Raw genomic sequence first — 17,232 nt, 5'->3', positions numbered from 1 at the left:
GGAAGAGTGGGGTAATTGGCCAGATACATTTGGGGGGGGAAAGTTCCACAAAAAAAAAAAATGTAAAAAATAAAAACAAGTGCATTGACATTTCTTGTCAGAATGGCAAGAAATGTTCCCAGTAAACAGCTAGTTGTTCTAACTCCCGCCCCCCCACCTTGACTTCCTGTGCCCCATACAGCACCACGGGCATCAGCCTGCCGCGGCCGTACTACATGGCTGACGAGGATGATGAGCGGCCCTTCATCTGCTCCCTGCCCATCGACAACGGCATCATGTCCTGCTCCGATGTGCCCGCTCGTCGTGAGGGAGGCCGGACGTGTTGCCTGGACAAAGAGGACGCCATGTACCGCCAGACGCTGGGCCTGAGCCCCGAGCCGCTCGTCAACGACAGCGTGGGCTCAACGGGGCTTTGTGTCAACTGGAACCAGTACTACACCAGATGTCACACGGGGTACAGGAACCCCCACAAAGGAGCGATCAACTTCGACAACATCGCCTACGCTTGGATCGTTATCTTCCAGGTAAAACGATGAGCAAATGTCCCAGCTGTCAAGGCTGCTGAGCCGCATTTCACACACGCGCACACACACACACACACACACACACACACACACACACACACACACACACACACACACACACACATAAATAGTGGTGTGAAAAAGTGTTTGCCCCCTTCCTGATTTCTTATTTTTTTGCATGTTTGTCACACTCATCAAACAAATCTAAATATTAGACAAAGATAACACAAGTAAACACAAAATGCAGTTTTTTAATGAAGGTTTTTATTATTAAGGGAAAAGAAAAATCCAAACCTACATGGCCCTGTGTGAAAAAGTGATTGCCCCCCCCCCCCCCCCCGTTAAAACATAAATGAAGTGTGGTTTATCACATCTTTGGAAAGCTGAGTTCAATTTCTCTAGCCATACCCAGGCCTGATTACTGCCACACCTCTTCTCAATCAAGAAATCACTTAAATAGGACCTGCCTGACAAAGTGAAGTAGACCAAAAGATCCTCAAAAGCTAGATATCATGCTGCAGTCCAAAGACATTCAGGAACAAATGAGAAACAAAGTAATTGAAATCTATCAGTCTGGAAAGCTTTGGGAGTCCAGCGAACCACAGTGAGAGCCATTATCCACAAATGGCAAAAACATGGAACAATGGTGAACCCTCCCAGGAGTGGCCCGCCGGCCAAAATTACCCCAAGAGCGCAGCGACGACTCATCCAAGAGGTCACAAAAGACCCCACAACAACATCCAAAGAACTGCAGGCCTCACTTGCCTTAGTTAAGGTCAGTGTTCATGACTCCACCATAAGAAAGAGACTGGGCAAAAATGGCCCGCATGGCAGAGTTCCAAGACGAAAACCACTGCTGAGCAAAAAGAACATAAAGGCTCGTCTCAGTTTTGCCCGAAAACATCTTGATGATCCCCAAGACTTTTGGGAAAATACTCTGTGGACCGACGAGACAAAAGTTGAACTTTTTGGAAGGCGTGTGTCCCATTACATCTGGCGTAAAAGTAACACAACATTTCGGAAAAGGAACATCATACCAACAGTAAAATATGGTGGTGGTAGTGTGATGGTCTGGGGCTGTTTTGCTGCCTCAGGACCTGGAAGACTTGCTGTGGTAAATGGAACCATGAATTCTGCTGTCTACCAAAAAATCCTGAAGGAGAATGTCCGGCCATCTGTTCGTGACCTCAAGCTGAAGCGCACTTGGGTTCTGCAGCAGGACAATGATCCAAAACACACCAGCAAGTCCACCTCTGAATGGCTTAAGAAAAACAAAATGAAGACTTTGGAGTGGCCTAGTCAAAGTCCTGACCTGACTCCGATTGAGATGCTGTGGCATGACCTTAAAAAGGCGGTTCATGCTCAAAAACCCTCCAATATGGCTGAATTGCAACAATTCTGCATAGATGAGTGGGCCAAAATTCCTCCACAGCGCTGTAAAAGACTTATTGCCAGTTATCACAAACGCTTGATTGCAGTTGTTGCTGCTAAGGGTGGCCCAACCAGTTATTAGGTTTAGGGGGCAATCACTTTTTCACACAGGACCATGTAGCTTTGGATTTTTTTTTCCCTTAATAATAAAAGCCTTCATTTAAAAACTGCATTTTGTGTTTGCTTGTGTTATCTTTGTCTAATATTTAAATTTGTTTGATGATCTGAAACATTTAAGTGTGACAAACATGCAAAACAATAATAAATCAGGAAGGGGGCAAACACTTTTTCACACCACTGTATGTATATATATATGTATATAAAATTGTGAGGTCTGTTACTGTGTGCATGTGTGTTATTGTGTGTTTTTATAATTTGTCATGGTTTCCATCGTTGTAGGCTTTATTGAGTTGTTGTGTGCTGAATAAAAGTTGCAGTAGAAAAAAGGTACAAAATATTTATTTTTCTTTAGCTTTTTTTTGTCTTCGATTCAGTTGTGTGTAATTTCATTATTTTTTTCAATCTGTATTTCTCCTTGAGGATCTGGGAATGTCGGGGGGGGGTGGGGGATGAGGGCTTCATTGTGTTAAATTATTCAATATGTGACTTGTATATATTAAAATTATAAACGCCAAATAAACATATTTTTAAATAAAAGAAAAGAGGTACAAAATAACTCACAAAAATGTTACAAAATGTTAACATCACTGTTTGTGTGTGTGTGTGTGTGTGTGTGTGTGTGTGTGTGTGTGTGTGTGTGTGTGTGTGTGTCCGTGTCCTCCCCTGCTGTAGGTGATCACTCTGGAGGGCTGGGTGGAGATCATGTACTACGTGATGGACGCTCATTCCTTCTACAACTTCATTTACTTTATTCTGCTCATCATTGTAAGTCATACACCGTAACACACACACACACAAACATACAAGTGTGCACATCAACACAAGTGGCATATGATGGATACTCTAATGGCTCACATTATTTCAAGCCAGTTGCAGGTCTGTCATGACTCAACATGTTTGCACCAAACCTGGAGGTTATGTGGTGGTAGCGTTCTAGTTTAAACAGACATCTTGGTCATGTCATGATGTCATGATGTCAGGTCATGATGTCATCATGTCATCATGTCAGGTCATGATGACAGATTAGGTTTTGGTGGCAGGTGGATCAGATTATACTTGGTTGCACATCTTGAGTGTTAGTCTTAATTCGAGTTTAATAGATCATATACACAAACATGGCCGACACACTTCTGCAGATTGGTTTACACCATTGCAGGCAGCGTTAAGAATCCTGCTTTCTGTCTCTTCCGACTCTCTCTGATCACTTATTTTGTTTCAGTACAACCAGTCACACAATAGAGGTGGTGTCAATGACTTGTCTCCCTGTTTCTGTTGTCAGATGACTGCACGACCGTAAAAGGTGATTTTGATCGAGGTTCACAAAATGCTAACACCTCAAGAGTCACCGTTAGCTCATGTTAGCAAGTTAGCATTTTTGTAACCCTGGATATCAAATCCTGCTTCTCAGTTCTTAATTCATGTTTTGCCCCTCATGAAAAAAAAATGCATTGACCTCGGCCATTCATCTGGTTCTGCTTCCGGTGTGGGAAGATGGCTGCGCTAATTCACATTTGCGGCGGCCTCACCCAGTACCGTCCATGCAGTGTCTTTGTCCACGTCTGCATCTAAGTTTTGTCTTCGTTTGATGGCTGGGAGAGCTGGTGCTGGATCAGCTGGGAGAGCGGGGCAGGCTAAACTAACTGCCAACCCATGCAGACCGGCAGTTCCGATAACACAGAGGGCGGTCTGGCAGCGGCCTCACCTGGCGTTGACTGTGGTGTTTTTGATGTCGTCGTGAGGAGTGCGGGGAGGTGTGTCGAGGGTGGCTGGCTGGGAGAGCTGGCACTGGATCAGCTGGGAGAGCTTGGTCTGCTTCATCCTCTGGGTCCGGGGACCACGGCCCCTTCCTGGAACTGCGCCCAAGCAGGAAACGCCGAGGGCGGTCTGACAGGACGTGAAAGCAGGGCGGGCTAAGCTAACTGCTAGGCCATGCAGACCGGCGGTTCCGACAGTCATCCTGGCTGGCGTTCGTTCCCTTGGACAGTGATTTTTGTTTAGTCGGATATATGTGTTAGTTTGGATGTGTGTTCTTGTGGTTTTTGGATGTGTTTTTGTCTTTGTGTTGTACTGCTGTGGGCTGGGGGAAACGAAGTGTTCCTGATACCTGATTTCCATCTTGATTGAGCAGAAATACTTGAATCAACATCCTACAGAGGAAAAGAATCTTTGGAATCAGCCTCAACGAAAGACCACTAAACGTACATTTCTCATAACATTACTATGAAATGAGCAGAGTAATACTCTAGACAGTACTTCCATCTGTATTGTCCTGCCTTTCTGTGAGGATTTAGCGGCTCAGCTTTCCTCTGCTGGGTTTACACCCCATTTGAGAACTTGTCCATCACAAAAAGACAGAGTGAAGGTAATTTATTCATTTTTTCATCATCCACATAGTGCAGTTTCATCTCCATCCTTTGTGCGTGTGCTTGTTGTGACACATCTTCATCTCATAGCGAGGCAGATGAGGAAAGCTGTAGGAATTTTGTTTTGCTTGTCTTTCATGTGATGGGAAACAGCACGCCGAAATGGTGAAGACGTCAAGGAAAGAAAGTCAGCAGTTTTATTAAGACGCCTCAGAGATATAGTTCACACAAGCTTATCCCTGTCAATCCAGCCAATTATACTTCTTTTGAATTAACTACTTCTACTACTACTACTACTGCTGCTAATACTATTACTACTATTACTGCTACTACTGCGACTACTATTACTACTACTACTACTACTACTACTACTACTGTTACTCTCGGCTGCTCCCATTAGGGGTTGCCACAGCATTCTATTGTATTGAAATTTCAATACAATAGAATGCAATACAATCTACTTTCAATTGAGTGAAACTGCAAAGATAAAAAGAGTAATGAGAAAATCTCAAAACATACAGAATACTAAGTAGACGAAAAATAGAATTGAAGAAATTAATTAAACCTTGATAAGAAGAGTGAAGAAGATATTAAGGAACAAAGAAATCTATTGCTACTCCTACTTTCGGCTAGGGGTCGCCACAGTGGATCATCCATTTCCATCTCTTCCTGTCCTCTGCATCTTCCTCTGTCACACCAGCCACCTGCATGTCCTCCCTCACCACATCCATAAACCTCCCCTTTGGCCTTCCTCTTCTCCTCTTCCCTGGCAGCTCCATATTCAGCATCCTTCTCCCAATATACCCAGCATCTCTCCTCCACACATGTCCAAGCCATCTCAATCTTGCTTCTCTTGCTTTGTCTCCAAACCATCCAACCTGAGCTGTCCCTCTAATATACTCGTTCCCAATCCTGTCCTTCTTCATCACTCCCAATGAAAATCTTAGTATCTTCAACTCTGCCACCTCCAGCTCCACCTCCTGTCTTTTCATCAGTGCCACTGTCTCCAAACCATACAACATAGCTGGTCTCACTACCATCTTGTAAACCTTCCCTTTAACTCTTGCTGGTACCCTTCTGTCACAAATCACTCCGGACACTCTTCTCCACCCACGGCACACTGCCTGCACTCTTCTTCACCTCTCTCCTGCACTCTCCATTACTTTGGACAGTTGACCCCAAGTATTTAAACTCATCCACCTTCATCACCTGTACTCCTTGCATCCTCACCTTTCCACTGTCCTCCTTCTCATTCACGCATAGGTATTCCATCTTGAATTTTTGAATTAAAATGAATTGAAATGAGAAAAAGAGAAAGAAGCGAGAGAAGAAGACGGTCAAAAAGAAACGTGTAAGTGGGGAAAAAAGGAAAGAAAGATGACAAGAGAGAGGTTTTGTGTACTGATTGCTATCATATACAGTGGCTTAGACTGGAGGATCAGTGGCATTAAGGGCTTTGCATAGCGTATTTGTTGTGCTCTATATGGAATTGGGCTTCAGCCGTCTCACACGTCATCTCTAACCTGTTTTGTTGCGTGGTGCATCTGTGCAGTAAGCCTCTTAAATTGCCGCCACGGACCCTCAAGGTGTCGAGGAAAAGTAATGAATGAAAAAATCTCAGCCCCCGCCCCCCTACATCTACCATGGGCATGTCTCTTTTTCAGGTAGGGCTTAGATATGATTCTGTTATGACGATACAAGCGTCTGTCTTCTTGTCCACATTGAAATTGCAAGACTTGCAAAATATAGATTACCACACCGGGTGCTTCCCTTCATAATAACTTCAGCCTTTAGAAACACGGCACACACTCCAGAAACCGAGCTGTTGGGGTGTCCAGGTGGCGTGGCGGTCTATTCTGTTGCCTACCAACACGGGGATCGCTGTTTCGAATCCCCGTCTTACCTTCCGGCTCGGTCGGGTGTCTCTACAGACACAATTGGCCGTGTCTGCGGGTGGGAAGCCGAATGTGGGTATGTGTCCTGGTCGCTGCACTAGCGCCTCCTCTGATCAGTTGGGGTGCCTGTTCGAGGGAACTGGGGGGAATAGCGTGATCCTCCCACGCGCCACGTCCCCCTCACTGTCAGGTGAAAAGAAGCGGCTGGCGACGCCACATGTATCGGTGGAGGCATGTGGTAGTCTGCAGCCCTCTCTGGATCGGCAGAGGGGGCGGAGCAGCGACCGGGATGGCTCGGAAGAGTGGGATAATTGGCCGGATACAGTTGGGGAGAAAAAAAGGGGGGGAAATCGCTTGTGGTTATGTAGCTCTGCCAGAAGTTTGCAAACTCTGTGATTTAATTGAAAAATGTTCTACACTTCATTTGCATATAAACAAGTTTACATCCAAATGCCCTTTCTAGCCACCAGAGGAAGTGGTTCAGGTGATTAGATCTCCATCCTGAGTTTTGATATGACTGCCACTACCAGAGCATGGTCTGAGCAACAATACTACCTCCCTCTCTCGCTCCCTCTTGCTCTCTCTCGCTCTCTTGCTCTCTCTAGCTCGTTCTCCCTCTCTTGCTCTCTCTAGCTCTCTCGCTCTCTCTGTGTCTCTCTCACTCTCTGCCTCTCTCTCGCTCTCTCCCTCCCTCTTGCTCTCTCTCGCTCTCTTGCTCTCTCTATCTCGCTCTCGCTCTCTTGCTCTCTCTCGCTCTCTCGCTCTCTGTGTCTCTCTCGCTCTCTGCCTCTCTCTCGCTCTCTCCCTCCCTCTCGCTCTCTTGATTCAATTCAATTCAATTCAGTGATGCTTAATTGGCATGACTGCATTAATTACAATGTTGCCAAAGCAGGTGACAGCAAAACAGGTCAAACAAACAAACAAACAAACAAATAAATAAAACAGAAAAGGGAATAGGTAGAATTGGCAGAAACAACTCTCTCTTGCTCTCTCTCTCTCTCTCTCTCTCTCTCTCTCTCTCTCTCTCTCTCTCTCTCTCTCTCTCTCTCTCTCTCTCTCTCTCTCTCTCTCTCTCTCTCTCTGTCACACACACACACACACGCACACACTAATCAAATGTATGTTGTTGGCACTGATAGTGTGCAGGTTTAAATATTTGATGGGATCGGTGAATGCTGCATGGGCCCGAGACCCTCCTGCCACACTCTGAGTCCCCAGTCCACAGAGTCGGCATGGAAACCAGGCAAACCAGCCACAAATCCCTGCTTTGGATCAATAAAGACAAGTTATAGCTTAACACCATCGGAACACACACACCTTCACACACACACACACACACACACACACACACACACACACACACACACACTCACACTCCCCGCTAGCCAGGGTCTTTGTTAGGGCAGATCAGATGGAGACCAGAGGGGATTATCAGGCTTCGCAATCACTATTGATCACAGCCGAGAGTTTATCCCTCTCTGCTATGCTATTCTCCCTCCCTCTCTCTCCTCCTACTTTCCATTTCTCGCTGTTCACCTCCTTTCTGTCTCCCTCCCCATAGGTTTTTTTTCTGTTTTACCTTCTAACTCTGAACTCCCTTTACCTGCATCTGCTTGGCTGAATACACATAGTAATGGGGCTTCAGCGAAAGTTCCTTCAGCAAGACTTTTACATGCATAGGCCTGAAGTTATATTTCTTATTGATTGAATGAATGCATGAATGAATGCATGCCATTATTTGTCATCACACAGCTGTACAATGAAATTAAGTGCAACTCCCCAGTGATACAAAATAAATAAAATAAAATATATACAAATAGTCAATGGGTGGCACGGTGGTGCAGTGGTTAGCGCGGTCGCCTCACAGCAAGAAGATCCTGGGTTCGAGCCTCAAGGTAGTCCAACCTTGGGGGTCGTCCTCTGTGTGGAGTTTGCATGGTCTCCCCGTGTCTGCGTGGGTTTCCTCTGGATGCTCCGGTTTCCTCCCACAGTCCAAAGACATGTAGGTCAGGTGAATCGGCCGTACTAAATTGTCCCTAGGTATGAATATGTGTGTGTGTGTGTGTGTGTGTGTGTGTGTGTGTGTGTGTGTGTGTGTGTGTGTGTGTGTGTGTGTGTGTGTGTATGTGAGTGTATGTGTATGTTGGCCCTGTGATGGCCTGGCGGCCTGTCCAGGGTGTCTCCCCGCCTGCCGCCCAATGACTGCTGTGATAGACTCCAGCATACCCGCGACCCTGAGAGCAGGATAAGCGGTTCGGATAATGGATGGTTGGATGGACAAATAGTCAAAATACGAATAGACACACATTTGCAGAGCACAATCAACATATAGATAATGTATGCGTAAGTGTAAAAACAAGTGTAATATCTATTACACTAGATAAATAGTCTGTGTATTGCACTAACCCAAGTCAGCATATTCTATTGCACATGCCATATGTGCAGGTGTTTTTGCACAGTTTCAGGATATTATTGCAACCTTAGAGTTTGTTGGTTGTTCAGTTCTTTAATGGCACTTGGGTAGAAACTGTTCAAAAGTCAGGAAGTACGGGTCTTGAAAGACCTATAGCGCATTATTCTATCCTGCCATTCTCTCACGCATGCTCACTCATATTTTCCCTTGCTGTCATTGTCTGGGGCTGTTAATTGAGTTATCAGCTGATCATGTCAGCTGTTCTCATCTCTCCAATAGCACAGTGACACACCTGCATTGTTAGCCCACTATCTTGCTGCTATCGTTTTTTAATATGTTTCTTCCTCTGCCTCTAGGCCAGGGGTCGGGAACCTTTTTGACTGGGAGAGCCATAAAAGCCAAATATTTCTAAATATATTTCATTGAGAGCCATATAGTATTTTTAACGTATAATAAATTAAATATGTCTTACTTTTAATGCGACTTCTGGTGCTGCATGGTTTTGCTGATGGCCTTGTAGTCTGGTTCATACGTGGTGAGGTTGAGCTTCATGCAGGCGTTGAGGCTTCCATCAGTTAAACGTGAGCGTAGGTTGGTCTTAATGTTCCTCATATGCGAGAAAGACTGTTCACATGCATATGTAGAGCCAAACATGGTCAATACGGCAATACTCACACGCTGCATTGTGTGGTATGTCACAGGAAGCTCGTTCCAAGTTTTAAGAATCAGCTGGTCTTCAGGTTGAAGATTTTTAATTTCTGTCCACTTGTGTTCCCTCGCCAGCTCTGCTCGCTGTCGCGCAAGACTTTCCAACTCTCCATTAAGTGACTTGAACTTACTCATCCACATGTCTGATGCCTTCAGGTCAGCAACTTCCAGCTCAAAGTCTCCGATAGAGACCCCGGGGATGCATGTCAGGTCGATTTTGTCCACTGCACACTCATGTGGATGAGTGATGAACTTGAAAAGACCAGTGCGGGCACGAAATTCTCCAAAACGTGCTTTGAATGACTGCAGGAGATTGAACGTAAAGCCAGCTAGCTGCTGGAGATCCAGATGTTGAGTGGAGTCACTTGCTAAGCATGCATCTCTAAATTGTTGCAGTCTTTCAAAGTGCAGAAGACGACCTGTTTCAATGTCCCTGAGAAAGACTTCCAGCTTGCTTTCAAATGCAAACACTGCTTGTTGAAGGGATGAGATTGTATTTCCAATACCTTGCATTTTCACATTGAGCTGGTTCAGATGGCCAGTTATGTCCACGAGATAGTGAAACTGCAGGAGCCAGTCAGTGTTGTCTAGCTCAGGATGCTTGACGCCTTTCATTTCAAGAAAAGTCCGGATTTCACTCAGGCAAGCTGCAAAACGGCTGAGCACCTTCCCCCTTGACAACCAACGCATGTTGCTGTGTAAAAGCAGACCGGGATAATGATTCCCAACTTCTTCTAACAGAGCTTTAAACTGGCGATCATTTAAAGCTCGGGCAACAATAAAGTTGACCACTCGAATGACCAGAGACATCACCTCGCCAAGCTCCTGGCCACACGTCTGAGCGCAAAGCGCCTCCTGGTGCAGGATGCAATGAAAACTTAGGATGGCTCTCTTTTCATGTTCACGGAGAAGCGCTACAAATCCTTTGTTCTTCCCCAACATACAGGGTGCACCATCAGTACAGACAGAAATAAGTTTATCCATCGGTAGTTTTTTTTCTTTAGCAAACTCCATGAAAGACATGAATAAATCCTCTCCTCTTGTTGTCCCTTTCATTGGCAAAACAGCCAAGCTTTCCTCACGCAGTGTGTCACCTGCAGCATACCTGGCAATGATACTGCACTGAGATAGATGGCTAACGTCTGTTGACTCATCTAACGCGAGAGAAAAGTATGTCCCGGCGTTTATGTCCTTAATTTGTGTTTCCTCGACTTGATTTGCCATCATGATGCTACGATCGTGCACAGTTCTTGCTGACAGGGGCATGTCTTTTATTCGTTTGATTATCTTGTCTTTATTTGGGAAGTCATCAAACAGTTCATTGGCCACATCAAGCATGAATGTTTTGGCATACTCGCCATCTGTGAATGACTTTCCATTCCTTACTATTGCCAAAGCCCCCGCAAAGCTAGCGGAATTCCCGTCACCTTGCTTGGTCCACACACGTAGTTGCTGCTGACTCGTCTGCACTCTCCACTGTAGCTCCTCGCATGCCCTTTTCCTGCTGTCCCCCGCTGGATATTTCGATGCAAATGAAGCATGGTGTGTATCGAAGTGCCGCTTTATATTTGACCGTTTCATCGATGCAATTTTATCATTGCATATTAGACATACCGCAGATCCTGCTCTCTCCACAAATGCAAATTCCTCTGTCCACGCAGCCTGGAATGCACGGTAATCATCGTCTTTTTTTCTTTTCGCCATCTTTTCCGTTACAAGGGTTGAAGCGGATAAACTAGTTGGCTATCTAATAAAATCGATTTCTTCACCTTTACAATGACCCGGACATGCTCGCGAGCCATTGGTTCCCGACCCGACCCACGGGTGACCCGTGACCCGTGAAATTTATCTTCAAAACTAATTTCTGTTTACTTTAAAATGACACAGTATTATTAAGAAATATCACAAGTATTTTAAAATCAGTTCCAAACTGATTTTTTTGAAAAAAAAATAATTTTCAACTCAAAATTGTCTGGGAGCCATATGCCGTCACCGGAAGAGCCATATATGGCTCGCGAGCCATAGGTTCCCGACCGCTGCTCTAGGCATTCGTGCTGCTGTTCTATGCACATTGGTCATTGTGCAGGTCATATATGTGGCGAGTTTACTCCTTGGGCTCTCATCTTATTTCCCGCCCCCCCCTTTTTTCTCCCTAATTGTACTTGGCCAATTACAACACTCTTCTGAGCCATCCCGGTCGCTGCTCCACCCCCTCTGCTTATCCAGAGAGGGCTGCAGACTACCACATGTCTCCTCCGATACATGTGGAGTCGCCAGCTGCTTCTGTTCACCTGATAGGGAGGAGTTTCACCAGGGGGGCGTAGCACATTGGAGGATCACACTATTCCCCGCAGTTCCCCCTCCCCCCTGAACAGGTGCCCCGACCGACTAGAGGAGGCACTAGTGCGGCAACCAGGACACATACCCACATCCGGCCTCCGAACCCGCAGACCCGGCCAAAAATGTTGGTAGGAATGCCCGACCAAGCTGGAGGCAACACAGGGATTCAAACCAGCCATCCCCGCGTTGGTAGGCAATGGAATAGACCGCTGTGCTACCTGGACGCCCTCTCATCTTATTTTTTGAGGTCAGACTCAGAAACTGATCTGATCAGTGCTGACTGACTTGAAATGGCTTTTATCTCTTGGGCAACTCAGCACAGTATTCAGATTGCGGCTCAGCAAAGAGAATCAGGTTCAGGAATTCTGGAGATTTTAAAAGCCCAGGGTATCATTCCGGCTCCAGGGCTGGATTTGGCTAATGAAGTGGTTTGCAAAACACCAGATTGGGTTGAGCCCCCTGCAACCAAGTGCAGGAAGGTCTTTGCCAGCTATGTGCTTCCTGATCAACCAAATGCTGCCATTCATCCATCAGATAATCACGTCAGCTCTCCAGTCTCTGGTAAATAGCATTTCATGCAATTGATGCTCGCCTCCAGTGTCTGGAGAACACCCAAGCCTCATCATCTTCCTCTGCAATGCTTATTGCCTCTCAATTTCCGTTGATTCATGCACCGGCACCTGCTCCTCAGCCAGCTATTTCCACCACAAGTGCCCCAGTTACGCCACAGCACTCCCTGGCCTCAGCTGTCTCTTCTCCTTTGCTAGGTAGTCCTTCTGTTACTTTCAGAGCTAACATCGCTCCTCGATTAAGGTCAAAAATTTTGCAGGGAAAAGACATGAACCTCATCAGTCTGATACTCCCATCTCCACAATGTGAAAATAAAGTTTCCACCGGGGAAAACCTCACAGCTTTTATTAAATCTGTCGATCCCAGGTTGTCAGAAGTTATGCCATGGGTAAATTTGTAGTTGCTTTGACATCTATTGTGATGTGATATGCTCTGTCTACCCAGAGCATAGACAAGAACTGGACTAATTTCACTCTGGTCAGCGATTCATACTTGAGATATGGGGGAAATATTTTACCAAAACCACAAAGGTTTCTCCAGCAAAGCAGCACATTAAATCACTCAATCCAGCTCCCGCCTGAACCGGTCTGTCTTGGGCACTGAATTGTTTGTCATGGTAATGGGCGGCAGGAAGTGTCATGCATTACTTGTATTAATATGGGTCATCAGAGTCTCTCTGCCGTCTGGTTCCATTTTTCCCTCAAGAGAACGGGGCCCTGCCCAAAACTAACCATGCTCTAGTTTCCACCCAAAAAAAAACAAAAAAAAAAACAATATGCACACCTTCAACAATCAGCCCATATGCAATAATTTCAATGAAAATAATATAATAATAATGCATTTTATTTACATAGCGCTTTTCATCGTACTCAAAGACGCTTTACATAAATTAGAATAAACTTAAAATCAACACACCAAAAACATGCAACACAACATAGTATATCACACATGAAACAAGTCTGAAGAGGTGAGTCCTGATTAATGACTTGAATGTGGGCAGATCGCAGCAGTGTCTGATGTGCTTGGGGAGGAAGTTCCAAGAGGAGGGGGCAGCAGGTCGAGTGCTCGGTCCTTAGTCTGCCTCACATTAGGGGTGGATAAGAGGGCGGCGGGGGGGGGGGGGGGGCACGAGAAGACAGTAAAGAAGAGGTGTGTCTTGAGACGGGATTGGAAGAGTGGGAGGGATTCTGAGTCTCTAATGATTTGGGGAAGTGAGTTCCAGAGCTGGGAGCTGCCCTGGAGAAGGCTCGGTCACCAAAGCCATGAAGGTTGGACCTGGGGGTGGAGAGAAGGGAGGCTGAGGTGGATCTGAGGGACCAAGAGGTTTGGTAGGGAGAGAGGAGGTTGGTGAGGTATGGCGGAGCCGGTTGGTGAAGGGCTTTATAAGTGAGAACCAGGATTTTGTAATTGATCCGGTGGGAGATGGGTAGCCAGTGGAGGTCTTTTAGGACTGGGGTGATGTGGTGCCAGGATTCGGTGAAAGTTGAAAGTCGAGCGGATGCGTTCTGGACCAATTGGAATCTCTTGATAGAGCTAGCACTGATGCCATAGAGGAGAGAGTTGCAGTAATCAAGGCGGGAGGAGATCAAGGCATGGTCAGGTGAATTAGCTACTAAATTGTCCCTTTGTGTGTGTGTGTGTGTGTGTGTGTGTGTGTGTGTGTGTGTGTGTGTGTGTGTGTGTGTGTGTGTAACTCAGTGACCTATAACATCTCTAATTTTCTGGCATCTGTTCATAACCCATTGGTAGGCAGTGATGAAATAACATTCAGAACACTATGGATTTTGTGGATAAGGTAAGGGACGCCATTATGAAGGTGGATGAAACGATGGTCTGACCAGTGGCCACTGTTTCAAGGATGAGGATGTGCACATCTGTGATAGGGAGGAACGCCGGTTTTAATGGGGGAGTCAAAGAGGCTAGCTATGTGAAGAGGGAACAACCATCCCTGAACCGAGGGATGGGGGGCTAAGAGTACATCTGTCGCCATCTTAGAATGCAGTGATTGCAACTATTCCCCAATCCTCTGTGAATAGTACACATGGCCATTGTAACTCTAGTTAATGGTCACAGCAATTTAGTTATGTAACCAATCGCCGGTTTATGTCATTTTGAAGTTGTGCTGTTTATAAGGTTGAGGGATATCTGCAGTCAGTTGAGACTGAAGAAGTCATTTAGATGTGTGATGAAATGGTTCTCCTACTAAACGTTGTGTCAAGATGAACTGATTCAACTTTCTGGGGGTTTTAGAGACCTCTGGCCTTTTCTGGGACCTGCAATGCTAGACATTGTTGATTTATCACTTATTCCTGGCATTGTTCCCAGCAGCTTTAAGACAGCTGTGGTCAAACCTCTACTTAAGAAAACGCACCTTGATCCAAGGTCTCTTAATAATTATCAACCAGTCTCTAATCTTCAATTTTTTTGTAAAGTTCTGGAGAGAGTGGTATATCAACAACTTTCGACAAATATAGAAGAAAACTATGAACCTTTTCAATGGGCTTTCAGGGCCTGTCTCTCCACTGAAACTGCTCTGACCCGAGTGGTAAATGAACTTCTTCTTGTTATGGACTCTGATTCCACCTCTCTGCTTATATTGCTGGACCTCAGCGCAGCCTTTGACACCATTTGTCACTGTATACCCTTAGATAGAATAAATTGTCATTTTGGTGTCTCTGGCCTAGCTCTCTCTTAGCTTAAGTCCTACTTATCTGGAAGAACACGGTGTGTCTGCTATAATAATATTACAGTGAAATTATCTGATTTTTATATATGGCATATCTCAAGGATCGGTTCTTGGTTATCTACTTTTCTTTCTGTATAGTTCACCTCTTTGCCAAATTATACACAGTCATGGAATAAATTTCCATTCTTATGCTGATGATACTCAGCTGTATGTGCCTGTAAGGACTGATGATCATACTCAAATGACTAATTTAGAGGCCTGCTTGGCTGCTGTGAAAAATTGCATGTCTCTAAATTTCCTGCTTCTAAATTCAGATAAAACTGGGACGCTTGCCATTGGCCCTGATAGACATAGACACCGATTTGATCAAGTAACAGTAACTCTTGAGAAAACTGTGATTTCACAACGTGTGACAGGCAAAAATATTGGTGTTACATTTGATCCCAGCCTTTCATTTGATAAGCACATTAAAGAAATTACCAAGACTGCCTTTTTTCACTTACGTAACATAACTAAAATTTGGTCTTTTCTCTCCATGGCTGACGCAGAGACTCTAATACATGCATTTGTTTGATCCAGACGTGATTACTGTTATATTCTATTTTCAGGTCTGCCACGCGTTTTCAGATGGTTCAGAATGCTGCTGCTGGAATCCTAACTAAAACAAAAAATTTTGACCATATTACACCAGTTCTTGCCTCCCTTCATTGGCTTCCTATCCATGTTAGATCAGAAAACAAGGTGATTCTTCTGACTTATAAAATCCTAAATGGGCTGGCCCCATCTTACCTATCTGATCTCCTTAAACCATACATTCCTTCTCAAGCTCTTCGCTCTCAAAATACAGGGCTCCTGTGTGTACCCAAAGTTAAGAAGAAGTCAGAGGGCGGCAGGGCCTTTTCCTATCGGGCCCCGTTCTTGTGGAATAACCTGCCTGCTGCCATCCGACAATCAGAGTCTGTTGAGTCTTTAAATTCAAACTTACAACTCGTCTTTTTGCCTTAACCTACAATTAGTTGTTTTTAAATTGAGTACTTCATGACCTACTACATGGAGGGTCGGTTTCTGTCTCAAAGAATTTACAAGTACTGTTCTGCCGACAAGGTTATAGAGTATAGATTATTGGTTATTACTGCTGTTCTGTGCTCTCTCACGTCTTTTTTCTCTGAAAAATGTCGTTTCCTGTCTCTTCTCACGTATATGTGGATGGTGTGATGTGAATCTTTCCTGTGTGCACGTTTAGTCTTTCCTCCTCCCAGGTCTCGGCACCGGGACCCACCACCATGACGCTTCTTGCCATCCGCCTCATCACATTCTTTATATAGCTTATAAATCCATGTAATTTTATCCTGTTTCAATTTTGTATTCTTCGCTCTCACCGATGTGTGACTAACGTCTTTTCCTGTCTCTTTTCCCGTGTATTTGAATGGTATGATGTGAGTCTCCCCTTTGTGCATGTGTAGTGTGTCATCCTGCCAGGTCTACATGGTGATGGTGGTCGTGTGGCTCAGGTCCTAGCCTCTTCTTGTGCCATCTGGACATTGCTTTGCATCCTCCTTATCACATTCTTCATACATCATATAATTCCATTATAATTCTGTTATCCTCTTTCAGTGTTGTATTCTGTAAATTGTGTTCTATTATGTACATACAACATCCATTGCACATCCATCCCTCTTGGGTGAGAGATCCTCCTCTGTTGCTCTCCCTGAGGTTTCTTCCTATATTTTCTCCATGTTAAAGGGAATTTTTAGATAGTTATTCCTTAGCCGGTGCGAGGGTCTAAGGACTGGATGTTGTGTTGCTGTAAAGCCCCTTGGGGCACATTTGCAATTTGTGATATTGGCCTATATTGACCTGACTTGATTTGAATCAGAAAAGGTGGCAGCAAGTGCAGTACATGGCTGAAATTTTTGAAAAGATGGATTAGCGAATACTTACTTGTGCTGCAAGAGAGACAAAAATTGGCAAGGCCAAGAAGGAGCCTCCCTCCTGGAGACATAAGCATTAACGCTGATGCTGCAGCCTCTAGAGGGTCTTGGCTGATGGGCAGAGTCCAGAGTGCTGAACCTGATGCCAAAGCTTTTTATGCGTTCTGTGCGCTTTCAAGCAAAAGACGGGTTTTTTAGAAAGGTCCTTGACAAAGGTCTGCCTGTTGCTGGAGGCGGTTGTCTAGTATCAT

At 45.1% G+C, this 17,232-nt stretch overlaps 1 protein-coding gene across 1 annotated transcript in view; it reads left to right on the top strand.

The window, feature by feature from the left end:
- Positions 1-17,232, top strand: part of LOC130112376 (voltage-dependent T-type calcium channel subunit alpha-1I-like) — a 356,487-nt gene that overhangs the window by 170,295 nt on the left and 168,960 nt on the right. The window contains exons 6-7 of the mRNA XM_056279712.1: positions 182-524; positions 2,748-2,840. Of these exons, the coding sequence (XP_056135687.1) occupies positions 182-524; positions 2,748-2,840 (436 nt within the window). The remainder of the gene's footprint in view (positions 1-181; positions 525-2,747; positions 2,841-17,232) is intronic.

Source organism: Lampris incognitus, chromosome 5 (assembly GCF_029633865.1).
Source record: "Lampris incognitus isolate fLamInc1 chromosome 5, fLamInc1.hap2, whole genome shotgun sequence".
NCBI classification, from domain to species: Eukaryota; Metazoa; Chordata; class Actinopteri; order Lampriformes; family Lampridae; genus Lampris; species Lampris incognitus.
Note: the sequence above shows the minus strand (reverse complement) of the source record. Positions and strands in the feature narration are given on the sequence as shown.